The 19,969-nt window shown below is 38.2% G+C and overlaps 1 protein-coding gene across 1 annotated transcript in view; it reads left to right on the forward strand.

Moving 5' to 3' along the window:
• The window catches only part of PTPRC (protein tyrosine phosphatase receptor type C), a 137,561-nt gene extending 122,470 nt beyond the window's left edge, over positions 1-15,091 (forward strand). Inside the window, exons 18-33 of the mRNA XM_074961190.1 lie at positions 58-167; positions 1,000-1,090; positions 1,210-1,286; positions 1,559-1,595; positions 2,047-2,144; positions 3,362-3,487; positions 6,108-6,265; positions 6,693-6,828; positions 7,547-7,696; positions 8,864-8,954; positions 9,283-9,416; positions 10,607-10,741; positions 11,100-11,222; positions 11,769-11,947; positions 13,037-13,172; positions 14,036-15,091. Coding sequence (XP_074817291.1) covers positions 58-167; positions 1,000-1,090; positions 1,210-1,286; positions 1,559-1,595; positions 2,047-2,144; positions 3,362-3,487; positions 6,108-6,265; positions 6,693-6,828; positions 7,547-7,696; positions 8,864-8,954; positions 9,283-9,416; positions 10,607-10,741; positions 11,100-11,222; positions 11,769-11,947; positions 13,037-13,172; positions 14,036-14,317 — 2,063 coding nt within the window. The 3' untranslated portion in view covers positions 14,318-15,091. The remainder of the gene's footprint in view (positions 1-57; positions 168-999; positions 1,091-1,209; positions 1,287-1,558; positions 1,596-2,046; positions 2,145-3,361; positions 3,488-6,107; positions 6,266-6,692; positions 6,829-7,546; positions 7,697-8,863; positions 8,955-9,282; positions 9,417-10,606; positions 10,742-11,099; positions 11,223-11,768; positions 11,948-13,036; positions 13,173-14,035) is intronic.
• The last annotated feature ends 4,878 nt before the right edge of the window (positions 15,092-19,969 follow it).

A 19,969-nucleotide genomic window follows, 5' to 3' on the forward strand; every position in this document is an offset into this window, starting at 1 on the left:
TGTACATTTTAAAAACCAATACAAATAAATGTAAAATATATGTCTCTATATTTAAAGATGACGAAAAGCAACTGATGAATGTAGAGCCAATTCCTGCAGAAATGTTGTTGGAAACCTACAAGAGAAAGATTGCTGATGAAGGAAGACTTTTCCTTGATGAATTTCAGGTTTGTGCCTCGTCAGAAATGTAACACAAATCCCAAACCAGATATTATAGAGCATGCGATTAAAAATAATCTGTCACATTCAATAACCAACCCCTTTTGTTTTGTGTTACAAAACATCTAAGATTAAGTACCCCTCACCCCCATCTGAGAATAGCCAACAGGCTGGTCGATAAGGCACTTATCTTAGAAACCTGGCTCTGAATCAGGCAGAGCCAATATATGCCTACCATCTCAGACGGGTATGTACTCAGGACATCTAGCTGCTTTTAGTCCCATGGCTACATTCTATTTTTAGTGCGCTAGCTTGATCAGAGCTAGCACTGGTATGTCTTCTCAAGCTCAGAACTACACCCCCAGCTCAAAGTGTAGACACAACCTTAAGCTGAGCCAAGGTGGTCACAACTGCTGTGGACTTTAGGATTCCTCAGTTTCTAAAGATTTTACTTTTATGAGTTGAATTTAGAAGTGTGTTATTATTATTATTTGTTTTGTGGGAGTTTATAGGAGCCCCAGTCAAGGACCAGGGCCCCTTTATGCTGCATTTCAGAGCAGTTTTATTAATTTCTGTTGAGACTAGAATCCAACGTGGAGCTTCTTTATTAGTCTTTTGAAAGAGAGAGAAGCATCTTTTGATTATATGGAAAATATATTAATCTTTATAGAACTTAATATTTGTTCAAAAAGCTAATCAGTATCAATCATAATATTGTGAATAACAGAATGTTATCTTCCAACTGTCATTAAGAACTAATTAACAAGTATGTGAATTTTGTTACTAGTTGAAGTTATCTAAAATGTGTTTTATGAATAAAAGAAGCATTATGTTTTACAGAGCATTCCCAGAGTTTTCTCTAAGTTCTCAATAAAGGAAGCACGCAAAAACTACAACCAAAACAAAAACCGTTACATTGACATTCTCCCTTGTAAGTACTGAATGCAAATTCCATACGTTGTGTAAATACTTCATTGTTTTTGCTTATATGAGTATATTGAGGCAACTTGGTTAATTATTCCACTACTTTGTTTTAAATTATCTGAACAGATGATTATAACCGAGTTGAACTCTCAGAGATAAACGGAGACCCAGGATCAGACTATATAAATGCAAGCCATATTGACGTAAGTGACTTCTCTCAGTAAAATTTTTGATACACAAATGAAAAATGGTTCATACGTGTCCCATTTCAGGCCCCAAATGCATTTGATTGACTCTTCTAGAACTGATAGTTTCCACTTCTTTAGTTCTATCTTTACGCTGTGTTTGGTACTCTTGGATTGGTGTCCATATTATTGTGCATGTTAAGTACGTAAATTTCTGAAGTGACAAATCTTTTCACAATCTTCATCTGCTATCTTTAAATGCTTAGTAATGATGTATATTTTTAAAACAGGGTTTCAAAGAACCAAGGAAGTACATTGCTGCACAAGGTAAATTTTTACTTTATTTTTTATTTCATTCTTCACCCAATTAGCCTGTAATAAAAGTGGTGGAGTCAAACAGTATTAATATATTTAAACAAAATGGGATTGCCAGCAAATGTGGAATTTTAATAAATAAAGCAGTGCTAGACTGTTTGGTTTTGGGGAGTTATGACCAACCAAAGAAGGGCATTTGAGGAGTGCAAAATATTGGCTATAAGTATTTGCTTTATTTTCACACTGGAGAATTTTTGCCCTTCTCAGCCACACACTAATAAAGTTTTAAAATTATGTAGACTAAGATGGTGGAATCGTAATTAAGTCATTCAGTCTATGGCTAGTATTGCATGACCTTTGGATGGTTTCTGAGCCATAATAGGTATTGTAACTATGTTCTAGTCTTTCTCTGTTTTTCCTAATTTTTGGGAAGGGATCTCTTATCAAATACCTTATCTGCTAGGCCCCAAGGATGAGACCACTGATGATTTCTGGAGAATGATCTGGGAACAGAAGGCAACAATTATTGTTATGGTGACTCGCTGTGAAGAAAATAATAGGGTGAGGGTGACATATATAATATATATATACACATATACACAAATACACGCATGCGCACACACACATTAATCCTTTAGCTGCGGTATACAGGAGGTTGCTTTGCTGTGGTGAATTATGCTTTTCTTTTTTCCTTTAAATGTTTTCTCTGCATTCAAGTATTTCTTTTGAATCCTTGTTCATTCTTGTTTTTACTCTCTATTTGTGATAGAATCTCAGAAATTGAATAACATTAACAAGCCTACATGGTTCTGCCTTTTAGACTATTTGATCAGCAGCATTCTCAATAATATCATCTGACGCACTGCCCTAAGGAATAGGGAACTACATTCTGCCTTCTTGCAGATAAACCCATAGGAGGGTATAACTTGCCCCGAAACTCTCTGAGTTAGAATTTGCTGAGCTGCACTAAAATCTCTCTCCCTCCCCCGCATCCTTGCAGACCTGTCACAACTCTCAGTGAAAGAGGGGATATTTTGTATTTGGGACTTTCCTCCTCTCCCCCCAGCATTCTGTCCTAATGTCTTGGCAATGCCTCCACAGTTCTCTGCCAGTTTGTCTTGTGTCCTCCCTTTCCTACTTCTGAAACCAAACTTGGAAGCAGCGATTAGGAGAGTGCTCACCACCTTGGTAGGGCCACATGTTTCAGATGCAGATGAGAGTACTGATATTCTGATTGTTTTAAGGAGAAGAGCTGGCTGGCAGTGGACATGGTTGCAGTATAGCCACACTGCTAACAGGAGTGGAGGGGAATTTGGGCATGAATTGCGAGGGGCTGGGACATGACTATTGCATCTGCGGCTATGTATATTCACTGACTAGAAATATAAGTAGGAGTGAGCTGCAATCTTTACTGTAGCCTTCAGGCAGTGACAATGACTGTGCATGGACTGTGCAGCTGTTTTGTCCCTGCAGTTTGGTTGGAGGATAGGATTCCTTCCCATCTTGTTCTCTATGTAAATCCCATGGGCAGAACCTTCAGGCTTTGTGCATGAGGCCAGAATCTGGATCTTTGGGTTTTTTCGAATGTTTAACTAAAGCAGTGGTAATCTCTTTAAGAGATTAACTACAGTATTTACTGGAAATTGATATTGTACTGAAGTATTGGTTATGTATTTTATCTGGTGTTGATTTTATTTTATTTCAAGTTTTCTTCAGAATCTAATTTCACTGTCATATTGATATCATACTTCTAATCAGTTAACTTTGTATTTTCATAGAACAAATGTGCCCAATACTGGCCGACCACAGAAAATAGCACTGCAACTTTTGGGGACACTGTTGTGAAGAGCAATGAAAGTAAAATATGTCCTGACTACATTATTCAGAAACTGCATATTACAAATGTGAGTTGGCTTTTTAATGTGAGAATAATTTGAATTGGTCTGTATAGTTGGTATAAAGAGACTATTATCAGTGATTCTTCCAGAACAACAGTGACAGTTACCATTTCCCCCTGTTTTTACCAAGCAACATAGAGCTTGAGAGAACACCTAGTAGATGGTGTGTAATTTCATAGGGCAAATATGAATTGGAAACTTATCTCATCACTAGGATTTACCTCATTACTGTGGGCACTGTACTCTCAACAGGAACACCAGTAACTTTCTGTTCTATAAGCCTACTGACAAGGCTGGATAAATTGTATGCAATATACTGTGGTTTTGTCAGATATTTATTCTTTTTAAATTAAGAAAACTTGTTATTGGTTTATGAACATAGAATAATATATGTTTAAATTAACATGGAGACCACCACATTCAATATTATTTCCCCCTAGTAAATTCACTCAGAAATGTGGCTCTTAGAACTGTATTGCCTATCCTTGTCTGAACTTTACTGGGGAACAATTACAGTTTACGGTAACCTCTGTTGTATTTATAAACTGTGTGGTAGAGCTATCCATGGTCAATATGGGGTTTTCAAGATTTGTAGGCCAATTACCAATCTCAGTTATACCAGTGAAGCACAACTAGTTGCTAGACTCTAACTGAGTGCAGAATTTACCCTTTAGGGATAAATTTTGCCCCTTTATTCCTTGCAACTTTATTTCAGTGGGATACATGTTAGTCAGGGCACCATTTATTCTTTATTGTGTTAGATTTAAGGAAAAATGTGCTGGAGGTTCAGGTCATCTTGAAACATAAATAGTATAGCACCCGCCCAGACCCATCTTGCTCCCATTTTTGCATCTTTAGGCCCCAGTTCTGCTACCTTTCCTCACATCGAGTAGAAGCTTACTCTGGGACTAGTCCCACTAAGCCTAAGATAGTTACCACTTACTGTGAGTAAGGTGGCCATACCCAGCCCCTTAAGATTTAAGTGTTAATAAAACTCTGTGGCATCATGCATAGGAGAGACTCCAAATTACAATAGCTAGAGTGTTGCAGGTCAGAAGTAATGTGAATTTTTTTTTAATGTATAAATTTTTTTGGTGCTTGTTTGCTTGTCTGTAAGATCATATTAACAAAAAATTAATTAAAATTAAATTAAATACATTGTGACTGCTGTCACAGCTGATCATTCAAAGTATGGTAAAATATCAGTTGATTTTTATGTAGGCTAAGAATGGGGGGGAAACCATCAACTCAGACACCCTTATGAAACTTCCAGACCCACATTATTAAAGCTCGTAATCTAGTAGGAGCAACTGTACAATAATTTTGCAAACTCTATGCTCTGATTGGCTACCTGGGGCTCTCAGTCAGTTGCCCTAGGGTTGCCAGCCCTCCAGGATTGTCCTGGAATCTCCAGGAATTCAAGATTATGTCACGTCCAGGAATACAGCCAACCAAAAGTGGCAACCCTATTTGGAGATTCACCTGCTGAATACTTATTGGGGAATAAGCAGATGGTCATTATCTAAATCAAACATCAGCTAGTCACAGTGCAGAGTATTGCTTCAGTGTAAGATTAGCATACAGTTATGAATCAGTGGTCACATCCCAGCACTTTGCCTGGGTGAGATAATTCAATTTCAGTATATTACATCCTAAACACGCATGGCTTCAGGTTAATATCTAACTAAGCACAAGGTGAGAACATGTCCCATGGTATATTCAGACTGCCACAATGATGGTATAGTCTGCTGACTGCAGAATACTTCTTGAGAGACAATCATACAGGTTTTATTGTTCTTCTCCTGTTCGATCTCTATCCCCAACTCTCCATTCACAACAAGAGAATGGAAACAGTCAAGATGTATATTGTTGTTTAGGCCTTGTGATTCATCTCCATCATGTAGTCAATGGCCAAGTGCACCCCATTATAATTTCTTTTCTTATTTGGATTCACAGTCATAGTTCCCCAGCTACCAAAATGTATTTTCCCTTCTCCCTGCCTGGTTCTGGCAACATCATAATAAAGCAGGTTGTGTGACCCTAAGGGACCTGGTATGCTTTAAGCCTTGAATACAGTGACTTAGAAAAATGAGCCACCTCAGTGATTGTCACAGGTTTGACAGCCCCACTTCTATTCTGAGTTGCTGTTTTTAGACTTCCTTCATTCCTCTGTGGGTCTGTGTGACCTTAGCAGGTAGTTAAAAGTACGGATAACCAAAATAACCAACAAATACACTTGGCAGCACGTAGACCTGTATGGTGACTTCCTAAATGATTTACAAGTGCAGTGGAGAATACATGGTACAGTCCACATAATCACAAAACAGAGTATTCTTATGATGATAATATTGGACTTAACCTTAAAGTGGATTGTCATTATATTCTTTCTTCAAGTTATGGCATGTTCCACATGTACAGCTCTTATTTTAACAACTCTTTTTTGTTATTAAAATTGGAACATGTTCCAACTTCTGAAACCTTGGAAAGAACATGTGACTGTACAGTGTCTGGAATCGCTGTTGCAATACTAGACGCCTACTGTACCTATTTTCTGCTTTATTCTATACTTTGTATATTTACATTTGATTTTGATGTGGCACTAATGAAACAATCCCACCCTGTCCAGAGAAAGGAGAAGACACCTGGGAGAGATGTGACTCACATTCAGTTCACTAGCTGGCCAGACCATGGAGTGCCTGAAGATCCTCATCTTCTCCTCAAATTACGCCGCAGAGTTAATGCTTTAAGCAACTTTTTTAGTGGCCCAGTAGTGATTCATTGCAGGTAAATATTACAGAAACTCTCTAATAGTAAACAAATGCCAGCCAGAGCTACCCAGAAAAACAAGTCAGGGAAGGTTAACAATAGTTGATTAGACCAAAATTTTCAAAGTTGGTTGCTTTAAAGTAAGGCATGCAATTCCATACTTACAGTCCTAAATAAGAGGCCTGATTTTCAAAGGTAATAAAAGCCTACGCTCCTATTCAGATCAATGGGTCCTAAGGATGCTTGCGACTTTTAAAAAGCAGACACTTATTTAGTTTGAAAATATTGTCCTTATTTATTTAAAAGATATTTAAAATGTAAGTTGACCAGACTTTTGAATTGTGGATTAATTTATTATAAGCCACACTCTTTGCACTGCTTTGCGTCACCTTGCAGAACATGACTGGCATTCATCCTCCTCTCTCAATCACTTTGTACTTGTCAGTGCTGGTGTTGGACGTACTGGAACCTATATTGCAATCGACGCTATGCTGGAGGGGTTAGAGGTAGAAGGCAGAGTGGATGTTTATGGCTATGTTGTAAAGCTCCGTCGACAGCGATGCCTCATGGTTCAAGTAGAGGTATGTTCTAGAGCTCGCTGCTTTGTTTCATTTATTAATCTCCCTCAGGAAAAGCTGGGCCCAGCTAGCTCAACCCGAGGTAAAAGGAAGATGGCCATGATTTTCCAGTGCAGCTGTCCAGGGAAGTATAAAACTATGAAAGAACAGAGGGAGGAAAACCATCTATGAAGCAGGAATGGATGGTCAGCATTTTCCAAAGTTTTGACATTTCAACCATTTTTTTTAAAATTTGGAATTGCAACCAAAAAAAGGGACAAAAATATATAGGAGCCTATTATCTTTTGGCACCCAAATATGAACATTTTGGGGCAGGGTTAACTACGCAGATTCACTTTTTTTTTTCTTTAGTGTGGGATTTTCAGAAGTGCTTAGGAGCACAAGTTCCATTGAAAATGACTGATGAGACTGGAGCTCCTAACTTAGGCAGGTGTTCTGGAAAACCCCACCCCAAATTCTTAGCTGTACAACCTAAGCTATGTTACATTTGATTTATATGGCACCTTTGATCAAAAGCACTAAATGTTGCACTAACACAGCCAACTGTGTTTAATTGACATAGTAATAGCTGTATCTATTGCCAGTTTAATATAGCAACAGTAATAAGAATACATAAATATTATATGTTTTAGATAGTAAGAACAATTTGAAAAATCTCTTCTTTCTAATTATTATTTTCAATTTTTGAAATCCACCTCATCCTTAAATTGGGGAACACTAGACACAGTACATCCTGATCCATCAAGCACTGGTGGAATACAATCAGTTTGGTGAAACAGAGGTCACTGTCTCTGAACTGCACACCTACCTTAATAATCTGAAGAAAAGAGATCCTCCCAGTGACCCCTCTCTGCTGGAAGCAGAATTCCAGGTAAATATAATAGTGCATTCTGTTTGATTCGACTCTCTGTTCTGCTTTTAAACAAAAAAGTGACATGCAGTAATTTAAATAAACCAATAATTCAGAGCCAAATTCTGCCAAGTAAATTGGTGATTTTAAATGAAATCAACAGACTAAGGAACTGCTCAAAGTGAGGGTGGCAGAATTAGATCCAATATTTGGTTGCTGGGGAATAGGGATGGGGCCAGATACTCATCTGGTCTAAATGGGCATAGTGACATTGTCTTCAGCTGAGCTAAGCCATTTTACAAGAATCTGGCCCCATGGAGTATTCAGACTGAGTTTTACCTGTTCCAGTTTTTCTGATTGTAAATTGATATTTTGTATTTTAAAATTATTTTTATCTTACTGAAAACATATAGTAATACTTTTTCTTTTTTTCAGTTCTTCCTCTTAGGGTTCCATAACTTTATTTCTTTTCCCTTATGAGAAACTATAGACAAAATATAATGAACAAATATATAATTTCCTGTGGCTGAACCAGGAGTGTGTATAAAATTAAAGCTTTTCCATATGGATGCAGAACAAGCAACTGCCTGAGTAGAATAGCTTGTAGGATCAGGATCTTAGAGAGATGTAAAATGCTTTAAAATAATTGAACCTAGGGTTATCAATTTCTTTGTAGCAATAATGTCTTTGTGGCAATGTGGATGTGAAGGTGCAAACTACCACTAGCGATCCATGTATTTGACAAAATTCAGTTTGCTTATGATGCCCACGAAGAGTGGGTACCATAGTTGGTAGATCATTAAACAGATGTGTCTTCTGTGGCATATATACTCTGGCAGTACCATAATTAGCTTAATAAATTAACTTTGCATTGCTGGAAAAACTTTTAAAGTGGTGAAATATCTTAAAGAAATAGCAATTTAATTCCCTTTTTGTTAACGTTGTTCATAAAATACAGCAGCACAATCTTTTAAAATTGTTTCCACCTGCATGGTTTCTTGTGGTACTGCATGTGGTAGGTTCAAGGGTTCGTAAACTGTGGTCCAGGCACTTCCGTGGAATGAAATGAAGCAGTGAGGGACTGAGCTATTAAGAGAGGAGATGGGTCTCTGAGAGTATCACTATTTTATAAAGCTGGCAGAGCCTTGTTTAGCACATGGTGTGACCTTGTATGTTTTCTTTCCTTAGAGGCTACCATCGTACAGGGGATGGCGGTCACAGAACACTGGCAATCGACAGGAAAATAAAAGTAAAAACCGGAATTCCAAAATGATTCCATGTAAGTGTTTGTGATGATGTCTGCAGTCAGTTTGTTCTAATTGTATGAAGGCTTTCGGATAAAACAGGACAGTAAATTACCGTATTGATATGTACTCCACCCTAGAAAATTTAGGAAGTGAAAGATTTGTTACAATATAACTGTGAGGAGTCCTTGATTTTTTTCCCAAACAACCATTGTGGCATGTCTGCTGCCTCTATGCCATTGCATAACTGCTAAATCACTGCACTTTTTCTACATTCCCTTTCCATTGTAACAAAACTAAGAAGGGAGATGGTTGCTTTCTTCCTGCCAATACAAACGATTGTTGTGACACTTTTTTTTTCAGATGACTTTAACAGAGTACCAATTAAACATGAGGAGGAGAAAAGCAAAGAGAGTGAACATGATTCAGAGGAATCATCTGATGAGGATAGTGATTGTGAGGACGCAAGCAGATACATAAATGCATCATTCATAACTGTATGTATTTATAGGATAAAACTACTTGTGTCTAATATGCTTTCTGCTGATAGTCCCTGATAATAGCTATGTGCCAATTTCTGCTCATCTTACTCTCTCCAGTAGTCCTACTGACTTCATTAGCATGGTACTAATTATGTGAGTCAGACAATCAAGATCTGGCACTTTATTTGGATGTTCATTAATAGACTGAATCACAAAGATCTTGTAATATTGGCTGTCCCCTGGGAGAAAGACAGAGCTCTTACCTTACGCTGTCCTAATCTATGCAGCCTCAAAGAGTTAAATACTTCATTCATAATAGCCCTAAGTCTAGTGAATGTTGCAATAAACAGAGTGATGGTAAAATAATTATCTTTTATAGTTTCTTTTAAAACCTGACTTTCAGCTAGGCTTCTCAGGGCCACCTATATTTTTGCCAGCACATCTATGAGTAGACCTCCACCTATGTGAATTCCAGGTACACATAGGTAGTTATATATATTAATTTCCCTTACAGTCAGTTTTATACAGTTTTTTGTGGATACAAATTTGGCCTAGTGAAAACAGAGGCCAGCACTGAAAAGCAAGCTTTTAGTGTCACTGTCACATCTAAAAGATACTATCTTTGGAGGGCCATTGTTGGACACTAGCAGATATAACTGATTATAAGATTATGCAATGAATGGGATTTGTCTGAACTCTGTAGACAAAAATACAGTTAGCATATCTACTGACTGTAAATATCTGTTTACTAATAGATACGTCAGTCTGCATTAACTTGCTTAGCAACTCTGTGATGTTGCAAGAGATGTCACTCAATATCCAGTTTCTAATACCAACGGTGGAGCGCGAAACCTTCTTTTTAATCCCAAAATGCATTCTGCCTCAGATATTGGCAGTCTGAGCTTTCCCACGTGGCTGTATAAATGTGTCTCAGCTTCGTCCTGGATAAAGGACTGCTAGTTATGGAGGGTCAGTCATGTGCCCACCAATTTTTGTCCTTTCTGGTGACACTATGAACTATTGCCAATAGTGATGATGGTTTTTTGAAATGGGTACTTGTCCTCTAGAAACTATACTGAGACCATTAACTCATTTCACGTAGGCTACCGAAGTCCCTTTAGATGGTAAATACTTCTTTACACATGAAAACTGCCTTTCAGATGAATTAGTAAAAATAAATCACATGTTCAAATGGTCTTTTTTAGGGCTACTGGGGTCCAAAAGAAATGATTGCAACGCAAGGGCCACTACCAGAAACAATCAATGACTTCTGGCAAATGATCTTTCAAAGAAAAGTCAAAGTAATTGTTATGTTGACAGAGCTGAACGAAGGAGATCAGGTTAGTTTGTCATCTTCGAAGTAAAGTATATGATACAATACTCTTTATAAGAGAAAAGAACAGAATTCCAAGCTCTAAATTGCAATGAAATTCTAATTTCCAAACCAAAAATGTGACTGTCAGAAAGTGTCTCAACCTATCAACTATTTTGTTTTCTAATAGGATTTATTCCATCCTTATTTTTTAAATTGTGCTGAAATGAATTTATGATTACACCGTAAAAGTTTATCAATGATGTACTTTATAATACAATGAAACTGAATATTTATAGAATATATGCAGCCTTTAAATTGATTTGGAAAGAAAACCAAAAGCAATGATGAAAATAAGGACTGATTTATAATTTCTTCATTTCTAGCAACTCTGTGCACAATATTGGGAAGAAGGAAAACAAAGATACGAAGGCATAGAAGTTGAAATGAAAGATGTCAACCTGTCTTCTAGCTACACCATACGCGCATTTGATGTAACACACGTGAAGGTAAAAGATAAAAAATGACAGATGGGAATTTTACATTTGTTTTTCTATTTTAAACATAGTCTTTTGTAAAGGGCAAACAAAATAAGGAACAACCAAAAGACAAGAACAAACCTGTTTGTGTTTCGATAGCTGATGTTTTATTAGTTCCTTGCTTTAAATGTTTTAATAGTCATTAAAATGGGACTTACAGTCACCATTGAATTACAAAGTCAGACATAAATAAAATGAGGGATAGAGACCCACCTTGCTCCTCTCTGTCTCCAGTAGACAGTAATTTATTGCTGGCCTGGTCCCACGGCAAATTATGACACACTGTGAGGTAATTCAGTCAAGTCTCCACCCAGGCCCAATCTACCTCCTAAATGGATGGTAGTGGGTGCATAAGGCCTGAGTACCCATAATGTTATCACCCTGCAGAGGGGTAGTTCAAGTCAGTCTAGTCCTAAGTGATTATCAGGATTTTTTTTTTAATTCACATGGAATAAATATAATGTGGATTATTATGTTATCCCTTGAATTTACTCTATGTTTATCTCTGTTTTGCAGAGGAAAGAAACTCGAAATGTGTATATGTACCAGTACCACAGGTGGAATGGCTCGGACCTTCCTGAAAACCCCAAAGATTTAGTCACCATGATTCTGAACCTCAAACAAAAACTTGCAGCTAAAAGTGTCACTGAGGACAGCAGATACAGCCGGAGCGTTCCAATTGTCATTCACTGCCGGTGGGTCTGGATGCTACAGATATTTTAGTGCATTTCTACGGTTTGGTTATACTTGGCAATAGCAGTTTCATAATTCTTACCTTTGATCCTAAGCTTTCCTAAAGCCTGGAGACTAAATTCACCCTACAGTGTATGCCAGCTTCTCCCAGCAGAGGGCTCCCATGGCAGAACATTCACCCTGTGTATCATGCAACATTACAAAGTGGCCACAACCTCCCCTCCATTGAGACATGGGTCAGGGCAGAAGGCGAGAGCTATCTAAAAAGTAGATGTGCTGGCTGGTACAAAGCCATGGCCAGAGAAAGGTCAGCTCAGCACATTCTTCCAACATTTTGTTGGCAGGGGTCCTTGTGAAGCTCACAGTGGATTGTAAGGCTGCACCCACCAGCTGGAAAGGCCAGCCTTGTTCAGGGAGGTGTAAATTTCACCAAGCCTAGCATAGGGAAGTACATATGGATCCGGTTCCTTTGCTGGCCATTATACCTCACACATGGCTAGCTGTTAACATCAGTATGGTCCAAGTCTTATGTGGCCTGAGTTGGGAGTGACGTGAAGCACCAATACAGTGGCACAATGCCTCTTCAGGGCTCTGTGTTGCACTGGGGGGCAGTTTACGCATCTTGTAAGACGAATAAGCAATTCTGGCCACTGAGAGCATATTGGGGGTGGGATGGGAAAGGAAGAGTTATGGCTACACTTACTCCTTACCCACTGGTAAACGTCATGCACCACTGGGAGACCATCATGATAGTAGCCCTGTAGTCCCCAAGGGCAGGACCTAAATCTGGTTGATTCTTACCCAGCTACAAAAAGGGAGGAGAGGCTGCCTTCCCTCCACATACCCCCCCTCCCACTCCCCCGCCAATTGAATTGCTACATAAGGGCTAGGTATAATCTAGCACACTAAAAATTGGATGTCCTCTTTGCATCCTAATGGTATTCTTGATTACTAGAATCTCATTTCAGTGAGAAATATTTCAGAGATAGGAATCTTTGTGACTGTTGTCAGTACAATAATCTTTAAAATAAACCTAACTGCTAGTGAGAAATTGTACTGATTTTTGAATTCCAATAATGTGTGTCTTCTAGTGATGGATCTGAACAAACTGGTGTGTTTTGCGCCTTGTTGACTCTCTTGGAAAGTGCAGAAACAGAAGATGTGATAGATGTCTTCCAAGTAGTGAAATCTCTTCGACGTGAGAGGCCAGGAATGGTCCCCACTTTTGTAAGTAAATCCTATGAGTTAACCAAACAATGCAATAGATTTGTTTATCTTTAGTCATGAATGTTCTAATAACCGCTGGCATTGTTTCTGCATAGGAAACATGTATTATCATTATCTTATCCCTAATTATTCATCAGCAGTTGTGAATTAGCTATTGGTGATAAGAAGGAACTAGTCTGCAACCTATCCTCAGCTGTAATAATAAGTTTCTTGAAGCTGAAAAGGTCAACAGTACATGTTATTTGTAAACCATTAATTTTTTAGGCTGGAACTTTGGCAGCTGCCTAAGGGATTTAGGAGCACATCTTCCACTGAATTCCATGGGAGTTGGATGCCTAACTCCCTTAGGCAGGTTAGAAAATGCCCTCCTTGTTTTCTGAAGAGTGCACAGAAGGAGCTGCTTTCCTACTTGCATGCAATATGCATTCTTCCCTCTGACAATCCATCTAAATCATCTAGATTTGCTAACTCTGCTGTGGTTTATTATAGAACTGAACAGTAGTCACTACCTGCTTGATTCTCTTTGAAACACACTTTTGATAGTTTGCCATGTGAATCAAGAGGGATGGATTCTGCAACACTGCCTTGGGAATGAGGTGATTATAAGTAGTGACCTAGTACCTGATCTACCAGGAATTAGGGATGCCCTCAGTGCCGTGTCACCATAGACTCAGAATTGAGCATAGCAGGGAGGTGCTTCAACGTCCTGTGGGCCAGCAGCCATGGAGACCACCTTACGCTGAATGTTTCAGTAAAATGGAAAGATTCACATTGTCAACACTTAAGACAGAAAAAAAAAATCAGCCATCCTGGCTCAATCACATGGCATTTCATCCACACTAATCCCTTCTTTTTTGAATTAGGAACAATACCAGTTCCTGTATGATACTGTTAGCAGCATCTACCCTGCACAGAATGGACAAGTAAAGAAGAACAGCAAGCAGGAAGATACAGTTGAAATTGACAATGAAGTAGAAAAAACAGATCAGGAAGCTAATTTGATTACTATAGATATCACCTCACTGGAGTCAGAAGCCAATATGAATATGGAAGCGTGTGAAGATTCCAAATCTGCAGATGGCACTCAGGGAACAGAAAGCTCTTCAAATGGACCCAAGACTCCAGTTTTAACTGAGAGTGCATAGAAAAATATATGAAATTTGGATGTACAAAGGCGTCTTAAACAGAATAAGTAGTAGAGATTTGATCTTGAGTTAATTTTTCAGAGGTACGGTATGGAAAGAATACTTGAAATTTGTGGATAATGTAATGCACTGTGAAAATTTAATTTTTGTGTAGATTTGCATTTTATTCCTTTCACATTATTTGAATTATTTTTGATCTTTTTACAAATCTGTATATTGTAATGCTGATTTTCATTATGGTCTGGTATTCAGGAGTGGAAAGAAAAGTCATGCTACCTTTTTCCAATCTTATTTTTTGTTATAAGAAAGTAAGTAGCCAGGACTGGAATCTCTAATAATGTACAGGATAAATATAGAGTTGGAAGTATGGCAAATATGAGTTTTCTTGTGACTAATTATTGTCTTACTATCTTTAATTGACTTAGAGGGTAAGGAATATGGCCTGAATTTCAGAAATTCAATTCCTATTGACTTTAGTTAGGGTTGTACTTGCTTTGCACATGCTTTGCAGAACAGCAAAGCCATATCTGGGCCATATCTTACAGCTCCATTGAAGTCTATGGGGATTTACACCAACTAAGTAACTCTTTCCACACATCCTTACCTATCTAGGAGGACTGAAAGCTTTGCATTTTTCTAACTGGCCTCAAGATGTCCTCATTGCTCCACATAAATCCATCCGAGGCTTCAGTATTTGAGACTGAAGAAGAAAGTCCAGAACTCGGAGTATTGACTGATTGGAGAAACTCTGATAGTTAATTGAATTGACATTTGGCAACTTGAGATCCCATGTGTTACCACAACTGCTTCTTGTGCTATTTTTTCTATTGTAAAGAGAGCGCTTCTGCAAAAGTGTCGTACCTATTATGTATATTCAACATTACATAATACTATGCTACTCATAGTACATGCTACTAGCACATTGTTGATTTTATTTAGTAGTTTCATCATCTGATGATTTGTATGTTACAGTTTGGATTATTTTACTGTTGCCTTAGTGGATTTACGCCTAATATTTTAAAGCCAAATAAAAAGGACAATTAATAAATTGCATAGTGGGAATTATTCCGAAATATGTAAAACTCTGTGTAAAGTTACTTATATGTAAAAGAATGAAGGGACTTGAAATGCACCTGCTCTCTGTAGACTGCAGATTGGTTGGTTTTTATTTACACTCAGCAATTGGTTTTGTAGTTCCCCATATCTGCCAATTTCAGCAGAAGCAATGGTAGTGCTTAATTCTTGTATTATTCGCTTCATCTGAAAAGATCAGACACTTTACAAAGGTAGGTAAGTATTAGCTTCCTCGTCTGTAACACGGGGATAAGGAATACAGACATGATATTATAATGCCCACAGTCCACGGGCAGACGCCGGTCAGCGGGATCGAACTTTGGAACTCTGGAGCTTAGTGCATGAGTCTCTTACCGCATGAGCTAAAAGCCGGCTGGCTGTTAGCTAAGGCTGTAGAGCAGACTCATGTTATGTCTTTTTCTAAGTGGTCTCAGTGCCACTAGATGGGACAGAACACCACACCGAGAAGGTGTGTGGGTTACAATGTGACTTATGCAAGGTCATACAACATGTGGCAGAGCTAGGACTCCTAACTTTCCATTCCAGTGTGCTATTATTTGGACCACACATTCATACCAGCTCCAAGGTAGAGAACCATGCCATAGGCTATGTGTATACTTGATTAAAAAACACTGAATCTGAAAGCTGCCCAAAAAAGTGATTGATCCCCTAAGAGCCAAAGAATGCAAGTGTAAAGGGGTTAACATAATTTTCCAGTTTTCCTAGGTCAGATGCTTCATTCATTCTCTGCCTACACAAGTAAACGTCTGCTCAGTAGTTCACCTGAAGAAACAGCAGCAAGAATGCACAAACAGTTGGGACCTCCCTTGCCTGCAAGTTGAACTTTCCTTCCTTTCCAGCCAAAGCCTCACTGGTTTATGAATCCTTTCAGGAGACAAGAGCACCTACAGCCAGAGAGACTAAGGCAAACCTGGCCCAGATCAGCAAAAAAAAAACAAAAACAAAAAACTTAGGACACCAAACCTGTTTGCATATTTTGAGAAGATCAATGTAGCCGAGTTGCAAATGTAGAGGGCAGCTTTGGGGATGAAGAGCTCCCGCCTACTCCTGTATTTTCAGAGGCAAAGGCCACCAACAATTCGAGGAGTTTTCTGGAAAATGTGAATGATCCTGTGTTAACTGACCCCTTCCTATGGTGCAACCAGGGTGCTTGGCCTACCTCTGAAACACGCAATACTCTTAGTTTGTCTCCCTCCTCCCCCACACTAAGACTAGGTCTTCAGCACACCTCTAGTTGTTTCCCAAGGTGCCCTCCACCTAAAAACACCAAGAGGGATATGCGGTTATATCGTATGTATGCACAAAACAGAGAACGTCAGAACTATGGGAAGAACTGCAAATATCTCCCCAGGCAGTAGACACCAAGGCCCAGATCCTCAAAAGGTATTTAAACGCTTGAAACCAATGGAAGTTAGGAGCTTAAATACCTTCTGAGACTCTGGGCCCTAGAGCTAGAAGTTCTTCTGCTGTAAATCAGTGTAGCTCCATTAATTTGCAACATCTGAAAATCTGGACCCTAAGTTTCTTCAAATTCCTGCAAGGCTGGGGACTGTAGAAATTCTGGAGGATACTTTTTGCTTGAATTGCTTTCTGCAGGTGATTTAGTGCTCTCCTGCTTTTTACGTATTTATTGCAAAAGTGCATGGCAGGCTGTGACCTGATTTGTATAGACACTTGCAAAAAGAGAACCACAGCTCTGCTAAATCTTGTCTAATTCACACCCGCATTGCTATCCTAACGAATGGGTAATGGAATGACATTTAAACATCTCAGGTGCCTAGTGTAAACCACTTTTGGAGTAATGTTCTTTCTATTCACAGAAGGAAACTGAGCCCTTGGGTTTTAATTGGGGCTGTCGATTAATCGCTGTTAACTCATGCGATTAACTCAAAATTAATCAGGAGTAAAAAATTAATCATGATTAATCACAGTTTTAATCGCACTGTTAAACAATAGAATACCAATTGAAATTTATTAAATATTTTTGGATGTTTTTCTACATTTTCAAATATATTGATTTCAATTACAACACAGAATACAAAGTGTACACTGCTCACTTTATATTATTATTTTTATTACAAATATTTGCACTGTAAAAATGATAAACAAAAGGACTAGTATTCAGTTCACCTCATACAAGTACAGTAGTGCAATCTCTTTATTGTGAAAATGCAATTTACAAATGTAGATTTTTTTTTGTTATGTAACTTCACTCAAAAACAAAACAATGTAAAACTTTAGAGCCTACAATGCCATCCAGTCCTACTACTTGTTCAGCCAGTCACTCAGACAAACAAGTTTGTTTACATTTATGGGAGATAATGCTGCTGGCTTTTTATTTACAATGTCATCTGAAAGTGAAAACAGGCGTTCGCATGGCATTTTTGTAGCCGGCATTGCAAGGTATTTACATGCCAGGTATGCTAACCATTCATATGCCACTTCATGCTTCGGCCACCATTCCAGAGGAGATGCTTCCATGCTGATGACACACATTAAAAAAATAATATGTTCATTAAATTTGTGACTGAACTCCTTGGGGGAAGAATTGTATGTCTCCTGCTCTGTTTTACCCACATTCTGCCACATATTTCATGTTATTGCAATCTCGGATGATGACCCAACACATGTTCGTTTTAAGAACACTTTCACTGCAGATTTGACAAAATGCAAAGAAGGTACCAATGTGAGATTTCTAAAGATAGCTACAGCACTCGACCCAAGGTTTAAGAATCTGAAGTGCCTTCCAAAATCTGAGAGGGATGAGGTGTGGAGCATGCTTTCAGAGAAGTCTTAAAAGAGCAACACTCCGATATGGAAACTACAGAACCCAAACAACCAAAAAAGAAAATCTACCTTCTGCTGGTGGCATCTGACTCATGATAATAAAAATGAACATACGTTGGTCCACACTGCTTTGAATTGTCGTCGAGCAGAACCCTTCATTAGCATGGAAGCATGGTGGTTGAAGCATGAAGGGCCATATGAATCTTTAACGCATCTGGCACATAAATATCTTGCGATGCCGGCTACAACAGTGCTTTGTGAACACCTGTTTACACTTTCAGGTAACATTGTAAACAAGAAGTGGGCAGCATTATCTCCTGCAAATGTAAACAAACTTGTTTGTCTGAGTGACTGACTGAACACGAAGTAGGATTGTGTGGACTTGTAGGCGCTAAAGTTTTACATTGTTTTATTTTTGAATGCAATTTTTTTTGTACATAATTCTACATTTGTAAGTTCAACTTTCATGCTAAAGAGATGATATTACAGTACTTATATTAGGTGAATTGAAAAATACTATTTCTTTTGGTTTTTATAGTACAAATATGTTATAAAAATAAACATAAAGTGAGCACTGTACATTTTGTGTTCTATGTTGCAATTGAAATCAATATATTTGAAAATGTAGAAAACCTCCAAAAATATATAAATAAAAGGTATTCTATTATTGTTTAACTGTACACGATTTTTTAACCGCACGATTAATTTTTTTAACTGCGCAACAGCCTTAGTTTTAATAAATATCAAACTAAATAATCATGAACATTAAATGCCAATATTATTAAAGCTAAGTATTAATAGGAAACAATATCAAAACAGTATTAAGTTTGAAACATGAACCAGTAAAAGGCAGAGGATTGCTGAATTTAGGCTGCACAGCCAAGCTAAGGCTCAGAGAAACCTTGGAATTAGAGAGCAGTTGCTCAAACGAGTCAGATCATTGCTCTGTATAGAAGGGTAATCTGCTATAGTGGTCAAGGTCTGTTGCTTGGAAGGAAAGTGAACCCCCATGTGAGTGGGTGCCTGGATGGGCCACACTGAGAATGATACAGTCAGAGCAGACTGCAAAGAATAGGGCGGACAATCCCGAAAACTGTGATTTATTCTATGATAGATTTACCAAGGCAGTAATAAAACAGCTTCTGTAATATCACACCAGTTATCAAGAAGCCAAATACAGTTCCCTTTAAACATTCCAGCCCTTGACTCCCATCTAGACAGCCAAGTCTGATATAGTGAGAGGTTACTGAAAACCCGATGCACCATTGTGAGGTCCTCCAATCCCCAGGGCCTGGACACTTATCCCCAGGTCAGTGTTAGTCTCAGATCTTACCCAATACTCATGCTGATGCCAATCCTTTAGTAACTAAAAACTAAAAGTTTAATTATAAAAGGAAAAAGAAAGAGGAGAGTTGAAAATGGTTAAAAGTTCTATATACATACAAATGTATGTAAAGTCCGTAAGTCAGTTTCATAGCGGAGATGGTGAGACTGCTGATTTGTAAAATTCTTTCTGGAATCAATTTAAAGGGTTATAGTCCATTAGGCTATCCAGGTGTAGAGTCTGTTCAAGTCTTTCCATGCATTTTCCAGGTTATTCCAAATCATTATTTGGAAGATCTCCATCTTACGACTTATACTTTCTCTATTCAAAGTTTTAAGCAGACTAGAGATAAAAAGAATCAGGCCCAAAGCTTCCTTCATAGTTCTCTAGCAGTCTGACAAGCCTCTTGTCACAGCAGAACCTCCCCCCAGGAAGAATAGGCAGTA

The sequence above is a fragment of the Natator depressus genome, chromosome 8 (genome assembly GCF_965152275.1).
Source record: "Natator depressus isolate rNatDep1 chromosome 8, rNatDep2.hap1, whole genome shotgun sequence".
In the NCBI taxonomy this organism is placed as follows: Eukaryota; Metazoa; Chordata; order Testudines; family Cheloniidae; genus Natator; species Natator depressus.